Source organism: Mastigoproctus giganteus, chromosome 1, assembly GCF_048544385.1.
Source record: "Mastigoproctus giganteus isolate SK-2022 chromosome 1, ASM4854438v1, whole genome shotgun sequence".
NCBI lineage: Eukaryota > Metazoa > Arthropoda > Arachnida > Uropygi > Thelyphonidae > Mastigoproctus > Mastigoproctus giganteus.
The window spans coordinates 136,072,696-136,100,465 of record NC_143575.1 but is presented as its reverse complement, the minus strand read 5'-3'; the positions used below and the strand labels follow the sequence as shown (position 1 = coordinate 136,100,465).

General features: G+C 38.2%; 1 protein-coding gene across 2 annotated transcripts in view; it reads left to right on the top strand.

The window, feature by feature from the left end:
- Col4a1 (Collagen type IV alpha 1) overlaps nt 1–27,770 on the top strand; it is a 1,206,096-nt gene that overhangs the window by 223,683 nt on the left and 954,643 nt on the right. For both annotated transcript variants that reach the window (XM_090374514.1, XM_090374509.1), the window contains exon 9: nt 6,575–6,637. In XM_090374514.1, the coding sequence (XP_090230640.1) occupies nt 6,575–6,637 (63 nt within the window). The remainder of the gene's footprint in view (nt 1–6,574; nt 6,638–27,770) is intronic.

The following is a 27,770-nucleotide window of genomic DNA, read 5'->3' as shown; positions in this document are numbered from 1 at the left end:
TGTGAAAGAAATGAGGGAACAAATGATTTTCCGAATTGTTTCCTTAAATTCAAAATTCGGTATACTCATTGACAAATCCACGAACTTAAGCAACATATTCACATTCATAATTTATTTGAAAGCATATATAGGTGGAGAAAATCCAGAATATATGTTTCTTGATTTAGTTGAGTTAGAAACGCAAGATTGCAAGAACATTGAAAAAAAAAAAAACAAACTTTTCCATACTTTAAACATTTTCACTTGGCACGGCCTTAATCATAGATTAGATTTGTCTTTGTCAGGGGAATAAATCATTTAAAAACATTTATGGACAAACTTTACATATTATACAGTCAGTCTCCTAAAAACTGTCAGGCTTTTGAAAAGGCTTTTCATTAATTAGGAATGAAATTTAAGAAAATTATAGGAATAATAGTAATAGAGGCATCTGATGCAAGAAAGCAAGCATATGAGCTTATATAGCATCAGCCAAAAAAAAAATAATAATAATAAAAAATAAAAAATAAAAAAAAAAATTCACACAACCATTCCCTCTAAAACTTTGTCCAGTTTCTCCTTGAATTTATTTAATCTATCAACTTCCACAACGACAGATGAAAGTTTGTTCCAGCAATTAACCACCTGCTGGCTAAGGGCAAATTTCTGCACATCTATTCTGCAACTGCCTTTCCTCAATTTGAATTTATGCCCCATTCAGTTCATAATGTGAGCAAGAGGAAGAATTCCATCAGAATTCAGCTTGCTCAAATCATTCAAGACCTTATTCACCTCAATCAGATCACATCGCAGGTGCCTAGTTTCCAGCTGCTGCAATTTTCAGAATTTAAGCATCTCTTGGTATGAGGATCCCTTCATTCCCCTCACCAATCTTGTTGCCCTTCTCTGTGTATGCTGAAGCAGATCTACATCCTTCCTAAAATGAGGCTTCCAGATCTATACGCAGTACTCAAGGTGTGGCCTGACCATTGCCTTATCCCTCCTTTTCCCTGCTAGCAAAATTCTGTATATCATTGATAAAACCCCATGACCTGCTATTGCAGCCTGTCTGGATTGCTCAGAAAACTTCATATCTGACTGCACAATTACTCTCAGGTCTTTTTCATTTTTTACCACCCGAAGTGTAGTTTTGCACAGTTGGTACGTTCCTCTGGAGTTACTTCTACCGATTTGCAGTACTTTACATTTGTCAATGTTAAACTTCAGTTGCCACTTCTCAGCCCATCTGCCCAAATTTTCTAGATCCTGTTGCGGTAGCACACTGCCATTACTGTCATTAGGCGCCTCCGTAGCCAGGTGGGCAGGAGCGGCAGTGCGTAGCACACTCTTCTTGATTAGACCGGGGTTCAAGCCCGTGCCCACCAAATACGAAGGATGTGGAAAGGTCAGGGAATGACCACCACATATTTTTCCAGAGCAATATGGCCTTAGTTGCTAATGCTCTTAAAAACCAAATAACAACAACAACAACAACTGTCATTAACAACCCTATCAACCTTTGTATCATCTGCAAACTTCGACACTAAGCCTGATATACCCTACATCAATAGCATTGATAAATATACAAAACAACAGTGGCCCCAATGCCGAACCCTGTGGAACTCCACTAATAACATTAGTCCATGAAGAGCAGTGTCCATTGATTACCACCCTCTGTCTTCTCCCACTCAACCACCCTTTTATCCATTGTAGAAACTTACACTTAATACTATTCTGCTCCAATTTGTACAGTAGTGTTCCATGTGCAACAGTGTCAAAAGCTTTTGTGAAATCCAAGTATATGATATAAAAATTATTTTTTGCATCCAGTTCCTTTGTAACCACATCATAGTATCCAATCAAATTTGTCAGACAAGACTTTCGTTTAACAAACCCATGCTTGTCTAAATTATTGCTGCTGTCTTGTGAAGATCCCGCAATGCATCTTTAACCAGTAACTATTATTTTATCCGGAACAGAAGTTAAACTAACTGGTCTGTAATTACTCGTGTGACCCTTCCATCCCCCTTTATGAATTGGAGACACATTTATACGTCTCCAGTCCGTGGGGTCTTCCTCTGAGTTCAAGGATGCTCTCATAATTATAGCTAAGGGTTTGCTTAGTTCCTTTGCTGACTCCTTTAATATAACTTTTTTTTTTTTTTTTTATGAAAACCCCAAACACGAAAGGCATCAAAACCTATAGTACTTAGTACCGTGCATGGGTTGAAGAAGTATGGGGGGAGAGGGGGATGCTGGAAACTTTGCTCTAGAGACTAAACATGGGTTTCACCACTTCAAGCCCCCAATAAGCAAAGTGGTGGTATTTCACCGGTTAATGAAAGTCATCTACGAACTGGATAGATCCCATCCACCCCAGGTGCCTTTCTTATGTTTAATTCTAACAATTTCTCCTCCACTTTGCTCTCAGTTGTTACAAAATATTTAAGCAACCTGTTAGAATTTGATAAATGTCTGGCATTTTCCTTCCTTATTAACTCCTCTTGTGTGAATGTAGATGCAAAATACCCATTCAGTTTGTTTGCTATCTGAGCAGGATCATCAACGGTCAAACCATCGATATCATGTGAACCAATCTGATTCATCCCCTTCCTTTTAGAGTTTATATAAGTAAAGAAATCCTTTCTGTTTTTCTTAGCATCCTTTGCCAAAGAATTCTCATAATCTGCCTTCGCTTGCCCAATCTTCTTTGTGACTTGATTAAAGACTAGCTTATATTTGCCATAGGCTTCTGTTTTACTTGATTAATTTTATGCATCCCATGCATTTTTCTTCTCTACCACGAGCCTCATTAGTTCATTTGACAACCATTTAGGCCTAAACCCTGAACAATATTTCTTATTAAGTTTGAAATGTCTGGTAGCTACCACAATTAATTCCTTGAATGCTTCCCACTTAGAATTTGCTTTTGATAATATCATCTGTTGGTCCCACTGTACAGAATTTAAAAACTCTCTGAGACCATTGTAGTCACCTTTACAGAAGCAAAAACCCTTTCTTTTACCCCTGATGGTAATTATATCTTTAAGTAAATCCCACATCAGTACACTGTGATCACTGCCGCCTAGTGGTTCCTTTATCTGCAAATTTTTAATACACGAATGATCACTGCTGATAACAGATCAAGAGTATTACTCTCTCTGGTTGCCTCTCAAACATGCTTCTGCAGAAAACAATCATTCAATAAATCCACAAAAGTCTTGCTAGCGTGTGAGTGACCATTCCACAAGTTCCAATCAATATCTGGGAAGTTAAAATCCCCCATCATAACACATTCTGATTTTCTGGCCCACTCATTTCTCTGTACAATTGTTTGTTGTACTCATTTCAGTCATTAGGCCTATAACACTACCTTATTTTTGCTTTCCCAGTGCTTATGTCACACCAAACTGACTCAACATTGCACTGTCCATCTATATGAACTGGATGTACTTCCTTTGATTTTATGTTTTTCTTATATAATTGCATAACCCCTCTTCCCTTTCTATCCTGACTTTTCTGTATGCATTGTATCCTTTCTGTATGCATTGTAAATTCCAATTCTTTATTCCTAACATCTTTGTGACACCGTGTCTCTGATATCGCAACAATATCCACCTTTCATGTCTTGCCCAGCACTTCAAATGCATCAGATTTATTTACTATACTTCTAGCATTGATGTGCATGGAAGTATACATGCACCTATTCTTAGTTACCCAAAGACATCCCATGTATTTATTTGCTTTATGATGACTGCCATCAGTCCCTGAAACCTCCAGGCAGCTGCTCATTCTAATAGAAGTAGTGCAACAATCAGCTTCACCTCTGCCTGTGGCTACTCCTAACCTTTTAGTCTGTGAATCCCTTCCATGTTAGCAGCTTTCCGGCCCACCTAATGCTGCCTTGATAGCATCAGCAAACTCTCTTGCACCCTTTCTATTTAAGTGTATCTCATCCCTGTAGAAGCAGTCTCTCCTGTTAACAAGAACAGACCACACTGAAAAAAATTCTACCCAGTGAGCCTTACAAAATCCTTTCAGGTCCGAATTGATTGATTGATTGACAAGGCTCTCGTCATATACTCCCTCCTATCATGGCTGGGCAGAATTGCATTCTGCCCAATTCTTGGAGTATGTTGGATTTAGAGCAATTTCTTTACAGTGAAAATCATATGGGAATCATGAATCTTTGCATTGCCATTTTAAAATGTCATCTGCTGATCTAAATTTAAAATCTACTTCCACATGTTTATTGAAAAAGATTTGGAAGTTCTGTATTTGTTTTAGATTTAAGACACATGTATGACATTCTTCAAGAATTGTCTGTTTTATCTGTATATCTTCAAGTATTGAAGATATACCAATAAAATAATCAAATAAATAGAATATCTGAATTTTAGAAAGTTTCAAAGATCATCCTGATGGAAAAACTCAATTAGCATTAAAAGCACATGATGATTTTTTTATTTAAAGTTATACCTTTAGTTCATAATTATAAAATCATTACTATTAATTGCAAACAGTTAATCCAAAGTTTGATTGATAGAATGAAATTAAGACTTTGTTCGAACAGTGAGAATGAACAACTTCTTAAAGATATTTCTGTACTAGATCCAATAAATGTCAAAACAGAAGACTTGTGTTATGGAGAAGCAGAAATAAAATGTATCTGTCGTCGCTTTAACCTAGATAAAATACACGAAATTCAAGGACTGAGAGACCACTGAAAATGTTCAAGATATGCCAGAAAATTTAAAACCTGTGTTTGAAAAAATTTCAACGTTACCTTACTCAACAGCTGAGTGTGTGTGTGTGTGTGTGTGTGTGTGTGTGAGAGAGAGAGAGTGAGAGAGAGAGAGAGAGAGAGAGAGAGAGAGAGAGAGAGAGAGAGGCTATAGTTTAATGAATAATATTATATCATTGTTAAATTCAAATATGGCTATTCTCATGTTTATTAATTCCAACAGACCACCTATTGAACAATTCAATCCTAAAAAATATGTTTGATTGTGGTTAATAAATCATCGTTTGGCCACTGACTCAAGACCAAGAGTTTGCTTTGATGTAAAAGAAACTGAAAATGCCATACGTTGAATTTTGTGGAATATTTTAAAATAATAATAAAAATGTAGACATCTCTGCAGTCAGTTTTCATTATTTAATTCTTAACAAATAAGAATTTTTAAAATTATATTAATGTAGTTCAGATTTCATATAATAAATAACTGTATATCTAAAAAATACTATTCTAACAAATTTTGGCTTCCTAGTGATTTAATTTTTACTCTTGATTTTTCACTGTTGTATTCTGCTGGCACCTCTCAGCGAATGTTGATTATGGGAAAGATAAGTTGAGAGACAAAGAAGTAGTATATCTTTGTACTAAGAAAGTGGAAACTTTTGCCACTTCTCTGTTATTCAACAGCAAGTATAAAAAACATTACTGGACATGCCTACAATGTTATATAGTTTGATGTTGATTGTTCAAATGATACACTAAAAATTTAATTTCATTGACTATCAGAAGCATTTTTTATGCTGATTACTAAAATACAGAATATTATGTTGAAAAATCACTTGTTTTATCCTATGCAATCTAAAAAAATTTGATTAGTAATCCTGAAATGCACAGTATACTCTCTGCTTTCAGACTTCTGCTAATTTTACCACTACAGCACTGGGTCCGTGGACTCAGGTTGCTTACGTCACACAGAGAGTTGTCCATTGGCATGTTGCATCAGATGTTTCGACTCATCTTACCAGCACATTCATCCTCCAAATCAAACCAACGTGTTGTTGATAATACAGCATTTCCTGTTGATGATGATCAGTGGTGAGGAGAGGGTGGGGTGTCTCTTGGGGTGTCTTCTGTGGAATCTCTTACATCTAAGTGTGTGGTGCTTTATTTGGGATATTGTTTTTGCATTTCCTATATTTTTTTCTGATGTGACTTGTAACATGATGATGTCCCATTGAGCACGTACAAAGCACTGTACCCTTTGCTCACCTTGCATAATCTTTTACAGCTCTGTCATTGGAAGTTACATTCTTTGTACACCTTAACCACAATGGACCATGAACAACTGACAAGATGTGTTGTTTTTGATATGGAAATACTTGATGCATGAACTCCCACAATTATGCCCTTTTGAAACTCTGTGATATCTTTGCTATGTACTATAACTGCTACTTTATTACTTCGACTTGTTGTACGAAGTAATACAAATTACCACTGCTCTGTGAAGCTGTTCGCTTTTTACACTATGAGCTATGCAGCTTAGGCCATTATGAATGCGGTGAACATAATAAAGTGATCACTGAGTATATCTATTAACAGTTTTTGGTGAAACAAGAATCATGTTGAAATTAAAATGTTGACAGTAACATCACATTTGATGTGGAAGTGAACTAGTCCATTTTACCAGTAAGAGTGTTTAAAAAATATCCAGTGAATATTGTTATCACAGGTGTGGTGATTACTATACTGTGGTTATGGTGCTCAACAGAAATTTTATTAATTACTTGTTTTTTCTCTTTATATCTTAGTTATTAGATATTGCTATAATTCGTTGAACATGTGAACAATTCCCTGTAGGGCTCCCCAGGAGTAGATGGAAGAGCAGGCCATAAAGGAGATCCAGGATTTCCAGGCCCTCCGGTAAGTTGTAAAATATAATTTATTTTGTACTTTTTTTCTTTTCTGTGTAGAGGAAGTAGTAATACACATTGAAAAAGAATAGTTTCCTTAAGAAGAATACTTAGTCTTAATTGTGACTACAGTAATGTCAGGAATGTTGTTAATAAAATGGCTGAATTTGAACCTCTGGTTAAGACAACTAATGCTGACATAATAGGGCTAATAGAAACATGGTGTCACCCAGAAATTGGGAATGACTACTTCCACTATGGTATGTATACTGCATTTAGGGAAGATAGAAAGCATGCTGCTGGCATGCTTCTGAAAAAGAGCTTTTCTGAGTGTGAATTTACTTCTGCCAGCATAGAATTTGTTTGATGTGAGTTAGTTGAAAGCAAAAGTATAATGAGAGTGGGAGTAATCTACAGACTAGAAGATTGGAAATGGGCAAGCAAGTGCAAATGTCTTATTCTGGATAACTTCAATCTGCCCTGCATTGATTGGAAAAAGTGGGAGGAAACTCACCATGGGGAAAAATTTTTCTAAATAAATTAGATTGTTATTATTTGTGCCAATGTGTCAGAGATAATACTGGTGGTGAGAATGTTCTTGACCTCATCTTTACTCATGAATTAAATGACATTATGGCTTAGAATACAGGAAACATTGGCAGGTAGTGATCATGCAGTTGTCAGTTAGAAAATGTAGAAAGATGTTGCAGTTGTTAAAGGAAAAGGCATGGGTTTTAATTTTAGAAGGACTATGACAGTTTAAGACACTATTGCAGATTGCAGAGTGAGGGTTCCTCTAATGCAAAAATCACAGAGGCTATGAATGCATACATACCATTAAGAAATATTGCAGGAGGAGGATGCCAAAATGGATGAATGCTGAGCTAGCTGGTTAAATGGAGCAGAAATAACATGTGATGGTTACAGAGTGATGAAAAGTACTGAAGCCTACAACAGCTACAAGTTGATTTGTAATAGTACAGCAGATAAGGTTAGGAGGCCAAGGCTGCATATGAGAAAGCACTGGCTAAGAGAGAAAAGAACAGGAACAAGGAAGTTTTTCATGTATATGAATGCAAGGAAGAAAAAAGCGAATCAGATCAGACCCTTGTGCACTGGGTGTGGGAGCGTCTTGCAATTCAGCTGATATTGGAGTCGAATCGAACATACTTTGCATATGTCTTTACCAAAGAAAAGACCTTTCATGCTAAGAAGAGGCTGTGCGAGTGATGCTGAGTCATATAAAATTACTGATGGCTGTTTATTAGAAACACTTGCAAGCATAAAGATAAGAAAGGCTGCTGGAGCTGATGGAGTAAAAGAGAATGAAAGGCTCACGTCTTTTTTCTTCACGTCTTCCTTGAATGCAAGGAAGAAAAAAGCGAATGAAAGACACAAGTCTTTCATTAACTTTCACTCAATTCATTCATACTTCTTTCATTCTACATTGCATCCTCCTTGCTACACTTTACTAATATTTTTTAGTTAAATTGCTTCCTTGGCTGTCTGTGCATCTCCCTTCCCTACATGATTACATAGTGGGTGTGGGGCCCACCAGGTTCCTACAGGGTGCAGGGTGTTCCTGGGGGGGAAACCCCGGTCAATCCAGTTTTGTCAAGTCAAGTGAAGAGTAGAGGCAGCGAAATTATACTCTATCTGATCTGGAAGCTTCCTAGAGAGTTACCAATAGGTTCGGTCCGGTGGACTATCTAGTCACTGGCTTGCAATCATCTTTTTAGAGCTGTAATCTTGAAATATAAGGAAGATTGGATCTCACCAGGATGTCCATCATAACCTCAAAAGACATAAATCATACTGTATGATGGAAGAGATGGGGTGTTGCCAGTGCTTTGATCTGGAGACTAAACATGTGTTCCACCACTTCAAGCCTCACAATAAGCAAATTAGTGGCACTGCACGAGTTGAAGGTATTAGTATTAGTAATGGCCACATGGTGCAAGAAAGCCTGTGGCTTATGCTGCACCAGCCAAAAAAAAAAAAAAAAAAAAACCCAAATAAAACAATGATAAAAAAAATAATAATAAATAATAAAAGAAAAGGAAATTAAACTTATCATCCTATGCGCTTTCCTGACCCGAAGGTACTATCCAGATGACCTTTGAATTTCCCCAAACTGTCAGCCTCTACCACACATGTAGGCAACTTATTTCAGTAAATTATAACTCGTTGGCTAAAATAAAACTTCCTGCAGTCCAATCTAAACATTTCCCCCCATAACTTGAATTTATGTTCCCTAGTTCTAGTATCATTTTTAATCTTGAAAATTTCGTTCTCATTCATTTTATTGATGCCTCTCAGAGCCTTAAACACCTCAATCAAATCCTCTAAGGTGTCTAGTTTCCAAACTCTGCAACCCACATATTCGAAGTCTTTCTTCATAAGGACGCCCTTTTGCCGATCTCACCAGGTGAGTTACTCGTCTTTGCACCCTTTCAAGAAGCTCAATGTCATTCTTTAGGTGCGGTCTCCATATTTGAACACAGTATTCCAAGTGTGGTCTAACAAAAGCCTTATATATAATGGGATTATCACATCCCTATCTCTACTTGCAAAAGTTCGATAGATCATCGATAGGACACCATGGGCCTTCCTTGCAACCTGTTTATAATGCCCAGAGAATTTCATGTCTGGCCATATCGTAATGCCCAAGTCCCTTTCCTCCAGTACTGGATTAATTGAACTTCACCAAGTGAATAAGTTATTTTGGGATTACTGTTTCCCAGGTGTAATACTTTACACTTTGTTGGATTAGATAAGGTAGTCATATACTACCTAATATTGCTTGGTAACACAGAGGGACAGCATTCCTCTATGTGGTGTAGGTATTACACCTTGACCCATGCTTATGTTAGTTCACACCTGGTAGGTATGAATTAACTATGGTGGTGCACAACCTCTGCAGATCAGGTCCGAAAAAGTGTTGGTGCTCATGTCAGCCTGATGTGCTGGTCAACTATCACCTGTAGTGCTGAAATGCATAAAATCCCGCATCCACTGGAGATACAGCAATACCGGTGGGCACCAACAATTGCCTTCCCAGGTTGCCCAAGCCAGGGAGCCAGCAAAAAATAATCCCTCTGTGTAAATTAACCTAGTAATTATTTTACTCAAAAATTCTGATATTTCACCTTACTTAAATTTAGCTATTAGATTTACAATTATATTCATGATCTTTACAATCATAATCAATGATCCTGGTACTTGGCCTGAAATTATAACTGATAAATTTAGAATGGCTCTCATACAAAATGGCGTGACACAAGTAAAAAACTAGACCTTGCAAGGCGATATTGATTGCATTGATTTATTTAATGAAATCAAAATTTGTCTTCGAGTTTTGCCTTCCAGGATCACAATATTACAAATATTACAATATTTACTGAAAAATAATTTATTTGAATTGTATCCAAATTTTGTTACTGTTCTGAAAATTATATTAACCTTAGCAATTACCGTCGCATCTGCAGAAAGATATTTTCTCAAGATTGAAAATAATAAAATATTACTTGAGATCTAACATTAGTCAAGAACGATTTACCTCCTTAGCCATTTTATCTATCGAATCTGAAATAGCCAAAAAACTAAATTATGATGATATTATCATCAATGAATTTGCTATAAAACATCTAAGAAAATGAATCAAAAGTCACATATTGTGACCTTATTCGATTAAGTCGTATACCAAATTGTATTTTATAAGTATATGAAGCAATTATTTTTCTTATTTGATTTATTAAAGATTTTTTTGTGATTGAAATGTTAATTTTATTAAAATAATTTAATTATTTATCATTTTCATGTCATCCTTTCTAAAACAATTTGTGCAATGTAATAAATATCAAAATGCAATAGATTATTTTGTTGTATGAAATTTGTATCAAGGACCCCGCAAGTCAGCTTTGCACTCTGCTTTTGTTCGGGCCGGCTCTGGATGTGGGATTTACTTAAAGATGTAACTACCATAAAGGGTAAAGGGAAGGGATTTTGTTTCATAAAGGTGACTATGTCAGTCTCAGACAGTGTTTTAATTCTATATTGTTGGACCAAGTGATGACGTTACTGACGTTACCCACAGAAAATTCTATATGGGAAGCTTTCAAAGAAGTTGTTGTTGTTGTTATTTGGTTATTAGGAGCATTAGCAACTAAGGCCATATCACTACGGGGATATGCGGTGGTCATTCCTTGACCTGTCCGCATCCTCCGTATTTGGTGGTCACGGGTTCGAACCCCGGTCTAATCAAGAAGCGTGTGCTACACACTGCTGCTCCTGCCCACGTGGCTACGGAGGTGCCATCAAAGAAGTAATCTTGGAAGCTACTAGGCTTTTCATACTAACTAAGAAATACTGTTCAAGGTTTAGGCCTAAATCGATGGCAAATGAAGTAATGAGACTCATGGCAGAGAAGAAATATGCATGGGATGCATATAAATTATCAGGTAACATAGAATAATATGGTAGATTTAAGCAAGTCTGTAATCAAGTCACAAAGGAGGTTAGGCTAGCGAAGGGAGATTATGAGAAATCTTTGGCAAAGAATGCAAAGGATGCATATAAATTAACAGGTGACACAGAAGTCTATGGTAGATATAAGCCAGTCTATAATCAAATCATAAAGGAGGATAGGCCCGCAAAAGCAGAGTACAAGAAATATTTGGCAAAGGATGCAAAAAAAAAAAAAAAAAACCACCAAAGAGTTCTTTACTTAGGTCAACTCTAGAAGGATAGGGATAAATCAGATTGGCCCACTTGATATCGATGGTTCAACTGTTGATGATCCTGTTCAGGTAGCTAACAAACCGAATGAGTATTTTGCATCTACATTTACTCATGAGCAGTTATTCAGGAGAGTAATGCTGGTAGTGAGCTAAATGATTTTGTAATAACTGAAAGCAAAGTGGAGGAGAAATTGTTGAAGTTACACATAAGAAAAGCACCTGGAGTGGATGGGATCTATCCAGTTATATTAAAGGAGGCAGCAAAGGAAGTAAGCAAACATTTAGCCATAATCATGAGTTCTTCCTTGGTCTCGGGGGAAGTACCCATGGACTGGAGAAGTGCAAATGTGACCCCAATTCATAAAGGAGGATCAAAGTGCGATAGAAATAATTACACACCTGTTAGTTTAACTTCTGTCACAGGGAAATTAATGGAGGCACTGCAGGATCATCTAGACAAGACTAGTTATAGTTCAGACCAATGGCGTATCCAGGTATCAATATAAGGGAGGGCATGGCAACCAGGTCCAGGTAACATCATGGGGGGGGGGGCATGGCAACCAGGCTTTGATTTTTTTTTTTTTAGAATGCCTCCTGCTTCTTTAATTTCAAATTTTTGTTTAAAGGGGGTATTGTCCTCTCTGCCCACCCCTGAATATGCCCCTTGTTTAGACCCATCTTGGGTTTGTTATCGGAGATGTCTTGTCTGGCCAATGTGATTGGATACTATGATGTGGTCACAAAGGAACTGGATGCAAAGAATAATTTTGATATCATATACTTGGATGTTAGGAAGGCTTTTGATTCTGTTGCATATGTAAGACTGCTGCACAATTTGGAGCAGTGTGGCATTGGAGGCATGAATGGTAGAGTGGGAGAATAGAGAATAATCAATGGTCACTGCTACTCATGGACTAATGTTATTCGTGGAGTATCCTAATGTTCAGTGTGGTATCCATTGTTATTTTCTGTATTTATTAATGATATTGATGATGGAATATCAGGCTTAATGTTTAAGTTTGCAGACGGCGCGAATGTTGGCAGGGTTGTTCATGACACTAATGAAAGTACGCAACTGGAACAGGACCTACAAAAGTTGAGCAGAGGCTGAGAGGTGGTAACTGAAGAATCCAAAGAAGTGAAGCCAGTCGATATCGCTGGACAGTGCAGTGTCAGTTTGGTGTGACATAAGCATTGGGAGATCAAAATTGAGAGTAGGAGAGTGCTGTAGGCCTAATGACTCTGATGAGTTTAATAAGAAACTGTACAGGGAAATAGAGTGGGCCAGTAAATCAGGGAGTCTTATAATGGGGGATTTTAATTTCCCAGATATTGACTGGAATTTGTGGGTTGGTCACTCACAAACTAGCAAGGCTTTTGTGAATTTATTGGATGATTGTTTTCTACATCAGCATGTTTGGGAGGCAACTAGAGGGAGAAATACTCTTGATCTGATTATCAGTAGTGATTCTTCATGCACTAAGAATCTGCAGATAAAGGAACCACTAGGTGGCAGTGATCACAGTGTGCTGAAGTGGGATTTACTTAAAGAGGTAACTACCCTCAGGGATAACGGGAAGAGTTTTTGCTTTCGGAAAGGAAACTACCATGTCTGAGACAGTATTTAAATTTTATACAGTGGGACCAACTGATGATGTTACCAGCAGCAAATTCAAAATGGAAGCATTCAAAGAACTTGTCTTGGAAGCTACTAGGCTTTACATACCAAATAAGAAATATTGTTCAAGGTTTAGGCCTAAATGGATGTCAGATGAACTAATGAGATATATGGAAGAGAAGAAAAATGCATGGGATACATATAAATTAACTTCTGACACAGAAGCCTATGATAGATATAAGCTGATCTGTAACCAAGTTACAAAGGAGGTTAGGCAGGCGAAGGCAGATTACGAGAAATCTTTGGCAAAGGATGCAAATAAAAACAGCAAAGAGTTCTTTATTTATGTAAACTCTAGATGGAAGGTGATATGAATCAGATTGGTCCACTTGATATCAATGGTACAACTGTTGATGATCCTGCTCAAGTAGCTAACAAACTAAATGAATATTTTGCATCAACATTCACACATGAGGAGCTATTCAGCGAGGGGAATGCCAGAGGTATAATCAACTCTGGCAGTAAGCTAGATAATCTTGTAATAACTGAGAGTAAAGTGGTGGAGAAATTGTTGAAGATAAACACGAGAAAGGCACTTGTGGTGGATGGGATCTATCCAATTATATTAAAGGAGGCAGCAAAGGAAGTAAGCAAACCCTTATCCATAATTATGAGAGCTTCCTTAGACTCAGGGGAGGTACCCATGGATTGTAGATGTGCAAATATGACCCCAATTCACAAAGGAGGATCAAAGGGCAACACAAGTATTTATAGACCTATTAGTTTAACTTCTGTTCCAGGGAAATTAATGGAGGCACTGGTTAAAGAAGCACTGCAGGACCATCTAGAAAAGACATTAGTTATAGCTCAGACACACAACAGCATGGTTTTGTTAAGGGAAAGTTTTGTCTGACCAATTTGATTGGATACTATGATGTGGTCACAAAAGAACTGGATGCAGGGATTAACTTTGATATGATATATTTGGATCTTAGAAAGGCTTTTGATAATGTTGCATAAGGAAGACTGCTGGACAAATTGGAGCAGTGTGCCATCGGAGGCAAATTGCTGCTATGGATAAAGGGATGGTTGAGTGGTAATCAACGGACACTGCTCTTCGTGGAGTAATGTTATTAGTGGAGTCTCTCAGGGTTCGATGTTGTGTCCATTGTTGTTTTCTGTATTTATAAATGATATTGATGATGGTATATATGATCAATATCATTTATTTTTGACATTTATGGAATTTTTCTAGCAGGGATAGGGTGGTGATTATTGCCTTGTATAAGGGAATGGTTAGTCCACACCTTGAGTAATGTATACAGGTCTGGAGGCCTCATTTTAAGAAGGATGTAGAGCTGTTGGAACGAGTACAGAGATGGGCAACAAGATTAGTGAATGGAACGAAGGGTTGCTCTTACAAAGAAAGGCTTAAGTTTTGCAGATTACAGTGTCTGGAGACTAGGCACCTGCGAGGTGATCTGATAGAGGTGTATAAAGCCTTGAATGGTTTGAGCATGCTCAATGCTGATGGGATTCTTCCTCTTGCTCAGAATAATCACATGAGAAGGCATAAATTTCTTATTCTGATTATACTTATAAATTACTTATACTAATACTGACTTATGCCCGTTGTAGGGTAGATGTGCTGAAGTTTGCCTTTAACCAGTCGGTAATTGATTGGTGGAACAGATTTCCATCTTTTTTTGTGGAAGTTGATAGCCTAAATAAATTTAAGGCTGAGCTGGACAGGTGTTTGGAACGAACGGAGGGGCTAAATGGGAGCAGGTTTTTTTGGCCGATGCTGCATAAGCTTGCTTCTTGCATGATATGCCTCTGGTAATGCTAATGCTAACAAAGGGTTGCTCTCACAAAGGAAAGCTTGTGTTTTACCAATTACAGTGTCTGGAGACTAGGCACCTGTGATGTGATCTGACTGAAGTGTATGAGGCTTTGAATGGTTTGAGCATGCTCAACGCTGATGGGATTTTCCCCCTTGTCCAGGTCAATCGCCTGAGAGGACATAAATTCTAATTGAGGAAAGCAGGTGGTTGATTACTGGAATGAACTTCACTCTGTCATTGTGGATGTTGACAGCTCGAATAAATTGAACGCAAAAGTAAAGAAACATTTGGAGTGAAGAATGGGTGAAATGGGAAAGAAAGGGGTTTTTTTGGCTAATGCTATATAAGCTTGATTTCTTGCATCATATTTCTCTACCAATGCTAATGCTAAAGAAAAAATAGCAAAAGCTTCTTTACTTATGTAAACTCTAGAAGGAAGGAAATGAATCAGATTGGTCAGACAAAACTTCCCCTTAACAAAACCATGCTGTGCGTGTGTCAGAGCTATAACTAATTTAGGCAATGGTCAGGCCACACCTTGAATGAAGGCTGGATTTTGATGTTCATAGGCCTTTGGCACTTTTCTTCTAAAATATGCTAAAAAAAAATGGGTTAAAATTTTCTTCTGTTTTTAACACTTTGATTCCCCTTCCACTTAACAAAACCATTCTGTGTCTGAGCAGCTATAACTGAAGGCTTGTCTAGATGATCCTGCAATGCTTCTTTAACCAGTGATTCCATTATTTTACATGGAACACAAGTTAAACTCACAGGTCTGTAGTTACTTGTGTCACCTTTTGAACTCCATTTGTGAATTGGTGATACATTTGCACACCTGCAGTCATGGGGACCCCTCCCCCTGAGTCCAAGGAAGCTCTCACAATTATGGCTAAGGGTTTGCTTACTGATTTGCTAAAGTGGAGGAGAGATTATTGAAGATAAACATAAAGGCACATGGGGGTGGATGGAATCTATCCATTTATATTAAAGGAGGCAGCAAATGAAGTAAGCAAACTATAATTTTGAGAGCTTTGTGGAACTCAGGGGAAGGTACCCATGGACTGGAAATGTGCAAATGGGACCCCAGTCCACAAAGGAGGAGCAAAGAAAGACACAGGTAATTACAGACCTGCTAGTTTAACTTCTATTCCAGGGAAATCAATGGAGCCATGGGTTAAAGAAGCACAGCAGGATCATTTAGCCAAGACTTCAGTTATAGCTTGGACACAGTATGGGTTTGTTAAGTGAAAGTCTTGTCTGACCAATCTGATTGGACACTATGATGTAGTCACAAAGGAACTGGACGCAAAGAATAATTTTGATATCATATATTTGGATCTTAGAAAGGCTTTTGATACTGTTGCATATGGAAGACTGCTGCACAAATTGGAGCAGTGTGGCATTGGAGGCAAATTGCTGCTTTGGATAAAGGGATGGTTGAATGGGAGATGACAGATAGTGGTAATCAATGGACACTGCTCTTTGTGGACTAATGTTATTAGTGGAGTCCAACAGAGTTCAGTGTTGGGTCCATTGTAGTTTTCTGTATTCATTAATGATATTGATGATGGTATATCAGGCTTAATGTCCAAGTTTGCAACCCTGTCGATACGAAGATCGAAAGGGTTTTTAATGATACCAATGACAGTATGCTGCTGCAACACAATCTAGAAAATTTGAGCAGATGGGCTTTAACATTGACAAATGTAAAATACTGCATATAGGAAGCAGTAACCCTAGAGTAACTTATCAACTGTGTGGTACTACACTGAGAGTGGTGGAGAGTAAAAAGGACCTGGGGGTAATTGTGCAGGCAGATATGAAGTTCTCTAAGCAGTGCAGATGGTCTGTAAGAGTAGCTCACGGTGTCTTGTTAATGATATACAGGAATTTTTCTAACAGGGATAAGGAGGTGATTACCCCCTTGTATAATGCAATGGTCAGGCTACACCTTGACTACTGTATACAGGTCTGGAGACCTCATTTTAAGAAGGATGTAGAGCTGCTGAAACGAGTACAGAGAAGGACAACAAGATTAGTGAATGGAACAAAGGGTTGCTCTTACAAAGAAAGGCTTAAGTTTTGCAAATTACACTGTCTGGAGACTAGACACCTGCAAGGTGATCTGATTGAGGTGTATAAAGCTTTGAATGGTTTGAGCATACTCAATGCTGATGGGATTTTTCTTCTTGCCCAGAATAATCTCCTGATATGGCATAAATTCAAATTGAGGACAGACAGTTGCAGGATAAGTGTTCGGAAATTTGCCTTTAGCCAGCAGGTGGTTGATTGTTGGAACAAACTTTGATCTGTCATTGTAGAAGTTGATAGCTTAAACAGATTCAAGGCAGAACTGGACAAACTTTTGGAGGGAGTGATTGGGTGAAATGAGAAGGGGGGGGGGTGTTTTTTTTTTAGCTGATGCTATATAAGCTTGCTTTCTTGCCTCATGTACCCTTTGCTAATAACTAATGCAAAAACGTAATATTGTTTTACACGCTGGCACTAATGATATTAAGAGTAGGAGACCAGTGGAATTACTTAGCTAGTACTGGTCAATATTGAAAAAAAAAAAAAAAAAACGGTGAGTTAGGGTTGAATTTGAAGGATCTGCAATTCTGCCCAGACACAATAGAAGGAAGTATGTGATGGGAGCATTGTCGATCAGTTTGGCCCTGGAGAGATTGTGCAAGGGTCATCGGGTAGAATTTTTTTCAGCCTAGCCTGTGCTTCTTAAGAGGAGAGACTACTTCTACAGGTTTGGGATACACTTAAATGGAAAGGGTGTAAGAATATTTACTGGTGCTATTGAGGCAGCGTTAGGTGGATTGGAAAACTGCTAGCTTGGTGAGGGGGATACACGAACTAATTGATTAAAAGTAGCTGCTGTCAGAGGTGAAAGTGATTCTTGCTCTGCTTCTATTGGAATGATCAGCTGCCTGGAGAACAAGCTGCAGGGGATTTCAGAGACTGCTGGGAGACAGCTGTGTTAATGTAGCTAAGAATAGGAACAGGTGCATGTATAGTTGCGTGTACACCAATGCTAGGAGTTTGATAAATAAATTTAATGAATTTAAGGTGTTGGTCAAAATATCAAAGGCAGATGTTGGGATTTCAGAGATGAGGTGTTACACAGATATAAGGAATGAAGAAATGGAATTTGGGGAGTACAATGTGTACAGCAAGGATAGGAAGGGAGGAGGGGTTATGATATTAGTTAAGAAACATAAAATAAAAAGAAATGCATCCAGCTGACATGGGTGGACAGTGTAGTGTTGAGTCAGTTTAGTCAGTTAAATCCCCTGACCAAATGGAAGAAGAAAAATGCATGGGATTCATGTAAATTAACAGGTGACATGGAAGCCTAAGATAGATATAATCTGGTCTGTAACCAAGTCACAAAGTAGGTTAGGCAAATAAAGGCAGATTATGAAAAATCTTTGGCAAAGGATGCAAAGAAAAACAGCAAAGAGTTCTTTACTTAAGTAAACTCTAGAAGGAAAGGGATTAATCAGATTGGTCCACTGGATATCGATGGTTCAACTGTTGATGATCCTGCTCAGGTAACTAACAAACTAAATGAGTATTTTGCATCTACATTCAAACATGAGGACTTATTCAGGGAGGGGAATGCCAGAGGTGAATTGAATCTGTCAATTAGATAGATGATTTTGTAATAACTGAGAGCAAAGTGGATGAGAAATTGTTGAAGATAAACATGAGAAAGGCACCTGGGATGGATGGAATCTATCCAGTTATATTAAAGGAGACAGCAAAGGAAGTAAGCAAACCCTTAGCCATAATTATGACAGCTTCCTTGGACTCAGGGGAGGTACCCATGGACTGGAGATGTGCAAATGTAACCCCAATTCACAAAGGAGGATCAAAGGGTCGACACAAGTAATTACAGCCTATTAGTTTAACTTCTGTTCCAGAGAAATTAATGGAGCACTGGTTAAAAAAGCACTGCAGGATCATCTAGACAAGACTTCATATATAGCTCAGACACAGATTGGTTTGTGGCGCCTCCATAGCCTGGTGGGCAGGAGCAGCAGTGCATAGAATACACTTCTTGATTAGACTGGGGTTCGAGCCCGTGACCACCAAATACAGAGGATGCGAAAAGGTCAGGGAATGACCACTGCATATCCCCGGAGCAATATGGCCATAGTGGCTAATGCTCCTAAAAACCAAACAAACAAACAAACAAACATGCAAGCATGGGTTTTTTAATGGGACGTCTTGTCTGACCAATTTGATTGGATACTAGGATGTGGTTACAAAGAACTGGAATGAAAGAATAATTTTGATATGATCTCTTTGGATCTTAGAAAGGCTTTTGATACTCTTGCACATAATTATTATTATTGCTCTTATAATATTTTTCCCTGATTGGGGGTTCCCCCTCGTGACAGGTATTGCTACCAAGTACACAGGGTGGTTGTTGTTGTTATGTCTGGTGTTACTGTTGGTCGAGGAACACTGACTATCCTACAGGTTTTCAGGATTGTGACTTTCTTGAGTTCCTTGTAGGTGTTCGCTGGGAGACCTATTGCTGCTAGGCTGTAATGTAGGGTCGTTGGTGCCAATCGTCTGGTTGACACGATGATCGGGATGGTCGTTACTTGTTGCATATGCCACATCTCTTTGATGTCCTGTCTTAGGGGCGTCTCCATAGCCAGGTAGGAAGGAGCAGCAGTGCGTAGCACACGCTTCTTGATTAGACTGGGGTTCGAGTCCCTCACCACCAAATATGGAGGATGCGGAAAGGTCAGGGAATGACCACCGCATATCTTGGAGCAATATGGCCTTAGTTGCTAATGCTCCTAAAAACCAAATAACAACAACAACATCCTGTCTTAGGTTCATATACTTCCTGATTTTTTACTCATGGCTTTCTGCAAGTTGCGAGAAAAGTGTTGGGTACTGCTATGTCAATCAGATAGCTAGCCTTTTCCTTCTTGTCCATTAGAGTTATGTCCGGTCTGTTGTGTGGGATTGTCCTAATCTTTATTATGGCGCGGTACTAGTACAGCTTGTGGGTTGGGTCTCTAGTATTGCCTGGGGTTCGTATTTGTAGTACAGTACACTTTCTTCGATCAACTGGTATTTTCTTACTAGCTTTTGATGTATTATCCTGGCTACCTGCTTGTGCCTATGAGTGTACTCAGTCTGGGTGATCACCTTGCATCCCGCGGTGATGTGTTGATCGTTTCTGAGGCCAGGTAGCATCGTTGACACGTGTCATTGAACACTCCGGGCTCCTTGGCAGTGTATTTTCTTTAGTTCCTGGTGTTGATTACTTGGTCTTGGATGGCGAGCAGGAATCCTACAGTCTCATGGTTGAGTGTCTCGCTTGTGAGCCATGCATTGGAAGCAATTTTATCTCTTTTGATCTTGATGGAGATCATTGTAGTGTCTGCCATGGAGTATCTTCTCTGCCCATCTTTCTATCTTCGTTTGTGCCTCTTGGTTGAGGGGGGACTCCTCACTTAGATCGAGTGGGGTATACCTGTTGTCTATCTTCTTTTTGGCCTGCTGGATTGCTGCCATGTGTTTCTGGAAGTATCACTCTCTTCTGTTGCTCAATGAGGTCTATCAGGGCCCATCCTCCTTTCTGTGCAATTGTCAGTCTCTCCACGGCAGATTTCAGGTGGTTTTGGTGGCTCTTTGTCATCATTGTCCTTGTCTTTCTCATGATATCCTCCAGCTCGGTTAGTCCAATCTATGACCTGAAGGAGTACGTTAGCACTGGGACTGCATAGGTGTTTATGGCTTTAACTGTGTTCTCTCCTTTCAGCTTTGCTTTCAGCAAGCTTCTGAGTCTCTGATGGTATTGTTCAGTCATGAGGCCTTAATTTCCTTGTGCTGTAACTGCTGAGCCTTCATCATCCCCAAGTATTTGTAGGGCTCTCCCTCTGCCATGGCTTCGATCTCTTTACCAGTCTGCAGCTGGTAGTTTCGGCTGACTAATTTTCCTAGTGCAATCCATGGGTCTTGCATTTGTCTAGATCAAATGCCATCCTAATGTCATTGCTGAATTCTTCGGTGCTTCTCGGTACCCACGTAAAGCTTGATGTCATCCGTGTACATCAGGTGGGTGAGGGTGTACAGGTTCTTCCTTCTTTCTTTGAGGTTATAGCCATACTTGCTACTGTTGAGCATGGTGGATAGCGGGTTAAATGCTAGACAGAACCACAATGGACTCAGGGCATCTCCCTGAAAGATTCCTCTCCTGATGGGGATTGGCCTGGTTTTGATGTTTTCGACCTTAATTGTGGTACTCCATTTCACCATCGTTTCTCCTAAGAAGTTTGTTACTATCGGATTGACTTTGTAGATGTTCAGCGCCTCTATTAGCTAGCGATGTGGCACAGAGTCGAAGGCCTTGCAGTAATCGATGTAGGCTGTGTGTATGTTGCAGTGCTTCTTAACCTCTCCATAACCGCGGCTTCTATGGTTAATTGCTCCTTGCATCCTTTGCTCAGCCGCTTGTATCCTTTCTACTGTTCGGCTCTTGTGTTCTGGCTCTCCAAGCGGCCTGATTTCTTCCAGGTTATGCAGCTGGTCAGGATCTTGTACATTTTTGGGAGGCAGGTGATTGGCCTATATTTTTCCGGGTTTCTTGTATCTTCATCTTTAGGCTTCAGATATGCGATTCCTTGAGTGAGAAACTTCGGAATTGTCTCTGGGTGCCTTATCATTCGGGTGAACTGCTCTGCCAGGTGCTTGTGTGTGCAAGTGAGCTTCTTGTACCAGCAGTTGTGGACGTTATCTATTCCTGGAATTTGTGAGTTAAGAGAGTTCTTGATCGTCTGTTTTACTTCTTTTTTCCAAATCTTCCACCCTCTTATTATTATTATTATTATTATTACTAGCAATATAGTGTAAGGAAGCCTAAGGCTTATCCCTCACCAGCTAAAATAAATTTCCGAGTTACCCTGAGAGAGAGAGAGAGAGAGAGAGAGAGAGAGAGAGAGAGAGAGAGAGAGAGAGAGAGAGAGAGAGAGAGAGAGAGAGAGAGACAAAAGGAGAAGGGAATCACCAAGAAAGAGAAGAATGATGATATCCAGCTCAGGACCCTGGGTGTGCCAAGTCCATACTTGCCAGATTTATGTCCCTGGGTTACACGGAAGACTGCTGCAGAAATTGGAGCAGTGTGGCATTGGAGGCAAATTGCTGGAATGGATAAAGGTGTGGTTGTGTGGCAAAAGACAGAGCGTGGTAATCAATGGACACTGCTCTTCGTGGAATAATGTTATTAATGGAGTCCCCCAAGGTTCAGTGTTGTGACCATTGTTGTTTTCTGTATTTATAAATGATATTGATAATGGTATATCAGGCTTAATTTCTAAGTTTACAGATGATACGAAGGTTGAGCAGGATTGTTAATGACAGTATGCTACTGCAACAGGATCTAAAAGTTTAATAAGATGTGCTTAGATGTGGCAAATGAAGTTTAACATTGACAAATATAAAGTACTACATATGGGAAGCAGTAATCCCAGAGTAACGTATTAACTCGGTGGTACCACACTGACAGTGGTAGAGAATGAAAAGGATCTGGGGGTAATTGTGCAGGCAGATATGAAGTTTTCTGACAGTGCAGACAGGCTGCCAGAGTAGGTCATGTTGTGTTGTCAATAATATGCAGGAATTTTGCTAGCAGGGATAAGGAGGTGATTATACCCTTGTATAAGGCAATGGTCAGGCTACACCTTGAGTACTGTATAGAGGTCTGGAAGCCTCATTTTAAGAAGGATTTAGAGATGCTGGAACAATTACAGAGAAGGGCAACAAGATTAGTGAATGGAACCAAGGGTTGCTCTTACGAAGAAAGGCTTAAGTTTTGCAAATTACATTGTCTGGAGACTAGGCACCTTCAAGCATGCTCAGTGCTGGATGGGATTCTTCGTCTTGCTCAGAATAATCACCTGAGATGGGATAAATTCAAATTGTGGTAAGGCAGTTTTAGGATAGATATGTGGAAGTTTGCCTTTAGCCAGTGGATGGTTGATTGTTGTAATAAACTTCCATCTGTCGCTGTAGACGTTGATAGCTTAAAGAGATTCAAGGCAGTACTAATCAAACATTTTGAGCGAGTGGATGGGTGAAAAGAGAAGGATTTTTTTTTTTTTTTTTTTTTTTTGGCTGGTGCTGTATAAGCTTGCTTTCTTGCATCATATGCCTTTACTAATGCCAATGCTATATAGAGTTAGAATGAAACCAGATGGATTTAATGTTTGTTAATGTTTGATGTAATGTTGTTAATGTTTGATGTAAATACAACTCAATATGAGCCTGTGAATGATTTAGGCACCCAAAACACACCTGTTACTGTTTAAATATATATCAGGTTTTAGCACTGATTCAGTAGGAAAAGAAATCAGATCTCATTCATTACTTTTCAGAAAATGTGCCATCTCAAAATTTGGAATGCAATTTGAAATGAAAGTCTAAACATTTTGCTAAAAAAAAGTAAGTTATGCACAAAGATATTTTTTTTGTAGAAAAATCAGTAATGGCGAGGTCATTAAAAGAGAATGGCTGATATTCTCAGAATCTACAGGATTAGTCTACTGTTATGTGTGTATGTTATTTAGAGGCAGGCTTAATGAGTTATCTCATCAATTTCAAACGGGATTTGACAACTAAAAAAATGTGCATTCAAAATCATGGTGCATGAAGAACCAAAAAGAACATTTCATTTCCATGTTTACTCGGCTATGGTTCCAAAAGTCTGCCCGAATTGACATAGAATTGCAAATAGAGAAGGAAAAGCAAGTATATATCAGACTGAAGTCTTAAGTAGAGTAATTGCAATAGTTAGATTTCTGACAGAAAGAGGTATGGCTTTTTGTAATGATAATGAAACACACAGTAATCCTAAAAATGGCAACTTCCTCGCCTACATTGATCTTCTGTCTGACTTTGAACCTTTTCTAAAAGAACCTATAAGAAAATATGGAGATCCACAAAGCAGAAGTGTTCCATCCTTTCTTCAACCACATATGAAGAATTTATCAATTTATTAGTTGAAGTGTTGGTGTTGTTCACATTAAAGAAACCAAATATTATGGCATCAGTATAGATTCAACCCCTGATATTAGTCGTACTAGTTAGTTGTTTGTCGTTATTCGTTATGTATCCAAAGATGGAGTAGTACATGAGTGCTTCTTAATATTTGTTCCCATTGAAAAGTATGATTAAAAATATTTTTTGATAGGGTAGCATCTTTTCTTGACAAACATGGAATAGAATTAGCAAATTGCAGATCTCATTCATACGACAATGCTGCTAATATGAGGGGATTTATTCTGGTCCAAACGAGATTCAAGGAAATCAACAAACTGACATGTGCTGCATGTACTTAGAAAGCTGCCCAGCTGCTGTTAATTTTTTCTTCATTTTACAATCGCGTTACATGTTCTTTGCAGCTTCACCACAAAGATGGTTTTGTAAGATTTGAAAATCTTACAAAAATAAAATACTTTTTTTATTAAGACTTTGAAAGTTAGTTTTCTTTTGATTCTTGCCGTTAATAGGATAAATGGGTAATATATGCAGTTTCAGAAATAAGAATTATTCTGCTAAGAGGTATAAAAATTAAAAGAGTAGCGGGAACGAAAACAGAGCCATTAGCTTTACTTCCGTTAAACCAGGGAACAGATGGAGGATACTATGACAAACCCAGCAGGGGGTCCGGCGCTACAAAAACAACTTAAGGTTTATGAGTGGTCACACACCGGAAACGTATTCTGTACAACACACACTAGTTTCTAAAAATAGACGCTATATTAACCAGTGTCACAATTTGTGGTTTTTTTTGAGTGCAATAGAGACAAGCTGTTATGAGACAGGAAGAGTTGTTTTGGAATATTCGGCCGACATCAAAGAACACATGTTAACAAGTTGAAAATAATAAAAGAGAGGGATATTGGGAATCACGTGCTAGTGCTACGGGGCAGGCTGAATTAGGCCTTCCAACAAATGAAAAGAAAGAAAAAATGAAAAAGAAAGTGTGATTGGAAGAAAACACTGTGGGAAGGCGTGGAAAACTCCTGGAGAAAATTGTGGATGGATATGGACACAAGGAGAGAGAGTGGAAAAAGGAAGAGAAGGGGAGAGGAGAATTTTTTTTTTTTTTTTGAGCGGTGCTAGTGAAAGGGTGATTCGGGAGGAGTTGCTTGAAAGATGATGAAGAAATAGCCAACGAAAAAAGTCGAAGTGGGGTTATCAGTAATGTAGTGAGTGAGAAATTAGGAGATGAACTGGAACAGAAGGTAGCCGTCCTGACAGGAAAAATAGCAGATCCTGAAAGCGGAGTAGCAGTTGTGATGCCATATGATGTTGCCCTGGAAGCTGTAAGATGTTGCCCTGGAAGCTGTAAGATGTTGCCCTGGATAGCAGAAGATAACAGCTCTGGATAAGGATAGGATAGAAGGCCCTTATGAAGACACCGGATCACAGAAATTAAGTAAGTGAAAGTTAATTTGAGAATACTGTAAGTTAACTGCTAGAGAAAGGACTGTAGTGCGATATTTGGGGAATTCAATGATAAGAGAAAGTTATTTTTGAAAATACTGTAAGTTAACTGCTAGAGAAAGGACTGTAGTGCGATAATTGGGGAATTTAATGATAAAGATAAGAGTAGATGGGTGAACCAAATAGGAGTAAATTCTACTCTAAGGCAATTATGGTTGGTTTAGGCAGCAATTTGGAATAAGGAGGATAGTAATGTAGATGAGAAAGTTAACGGAAGGAATTGTAGAAAAAAATAGAAATACTAAATGTGTGGAGATAAAATTTATGTATATTGCCAACCCTTAAAGGTGTGTTTGAATGTAATATTGTATTTTGGTAATCAAGTTCTGTAACTGATAATGGTTAAAGAAATATATCAGAAAGAGGAATAGGGAATTAAAGAATAAATTGGTAGTTATGATGATACATAAAAGTAATATGATCAATGATATGTTTAACTTTAATGATTAAAAAAATGTTAATGACACCTATGAGGTATGATTTGATTGTGTTGTAATAGGAGCAGAAATAAGGTGAGCATATAAAGAGTGTAACTATTTAACCTGTGTATGCATAATGAGAAAGGTGAGATAAAAAAAAGTCAAGTCTGTAAAGGAGCCTGTTAGATAGGAAGAGACTGGATATGTTGGAAGTACCTTGGTGTTGAAACAGTGAAATTTTATTCTTAATGAGATTTGTTATGATTTAACTGTAAATATGCATAATAAACTTAATTTTTTTTGTATAACATTTGTGTGTGTAATTGTTGTACTGGGCACAAGCCTAACCAATGGGAATTAAACATATAAGAGTTTCTCCCCTATGAACTTAGAATTTTCTGAGAAGTAAAGTCAGATGCGCTAGTGGGGAGATATTATAAAGGGGAGTTGTTTACAAAGGATATAAATAATAATAAAAAAAAATAATAAAAATATACACTACAATTAATAAACCCCCCCCACAGTTTAAACTGAGTATGAGGGAAAATGAAATCTTAGCCAGAAATCAAAAGATATAAGATGGTCATCGCATTACGGTGCTGCAAGATTGCTGAAAAGAAATTTCAATGAAATCTGTGCAGCACTAATAAATATCTCAGAATGTGAAGAACAAAAACCGACGGTGGTTCATGAACCAAAGCTTTGATAAAAAAAAAAAAAAAGCTGAATAGCTTAGAAATGGCATTAATGACAGTCATTTAGGAGGATCTTCTGAAAAACATTGATTGAATTAAGTAAAGCACTCCAAGAACCTGGAATTTAGTTATACTAATTGCAAAATTACATGATGCTCTTCTGGATTATTTGGTTGATGTTCAAGATGAAGACACATTTGATGATTTTGAAAAAATGGCAAAAAACTTTGTTACAAATTCTGATTACAGGCAATGCGAAAATCGAAAGTGGAAAAGGAAGAGACCGTTTTATGAAACACCAGAGGAATTTATACCAGAACTAAGTGCAAAAGATGCATTTTTAATTCAGATTTTTTATCGTATTTTAGACATACTAGTGAAAAAATGCATGCTGCATACAGGACGTTACATGATACCTTCAAGTTTCTTGCAGACAAATTTCTATCAAAAAATTAAGTACAATCTAAAACCATAAAGTTAGTCAACATCTGTTCATCAGAATTGGAAGTAGACTGTTGATGAATTTATGATGTTTTCTGCATTGTACAAGGACAAAGTGTCTGTCCAAAATCCAAAATAAAAGATAATTTTGTTACAAGTTTTCGGAATGTGTGTATTGATCTGAGGATTAATCTATCAATAACTGGATCAAATGTTGAAGGAGACAGATCATTTTCTGAACTTAAACAAATCAAGAACTGTATGTGTTCAAACTATGAGCACAGATCGCCTTCTGTGTATTTGAACAATATTACTCATACTATGGAAAGTGTATGTTATGAAAGACTTTGCTGCAACAAGAAGCCGAAAAAGGAAACTTTCTTAGGAAATGTTTTAAGTAGCCTAGACATTGTGGAATTATTGTTTTTCAAATATAATTTTGAAGTTTTAGTTGCATTATTCTATTTTTTTCCCCCCTTCCTTTGTAAGCCCTAAAAATTTCATAGCCCCTAGGCACTTGTGGCTACAGTGCCTTAATGGGGGCGTCTCCGTAGCCAGGTGGGAAGGAGCAGCAGTGCGTACCACACGCTTCTTGATTAGACCGGGGTTCGAGCCCGTCACCACCAAATATGGAGGATGCGGAAAGGTCAAGGAATGACCACCGCATATTCCGGAGCAATATGGCCTTAGTTGCTAATGCTCCTAAAAACAAATATAATTTTGAAGTTTTAGTTGCATTATTCTATTTTTTTCCCCCCTTCCTTTGTAAGCCCTAAAAATTTCATAGCCCCTAGGCACTTGTGGCTACAGTGCCTTAATGGGGGCGTCTCCGTAGCCAGGTG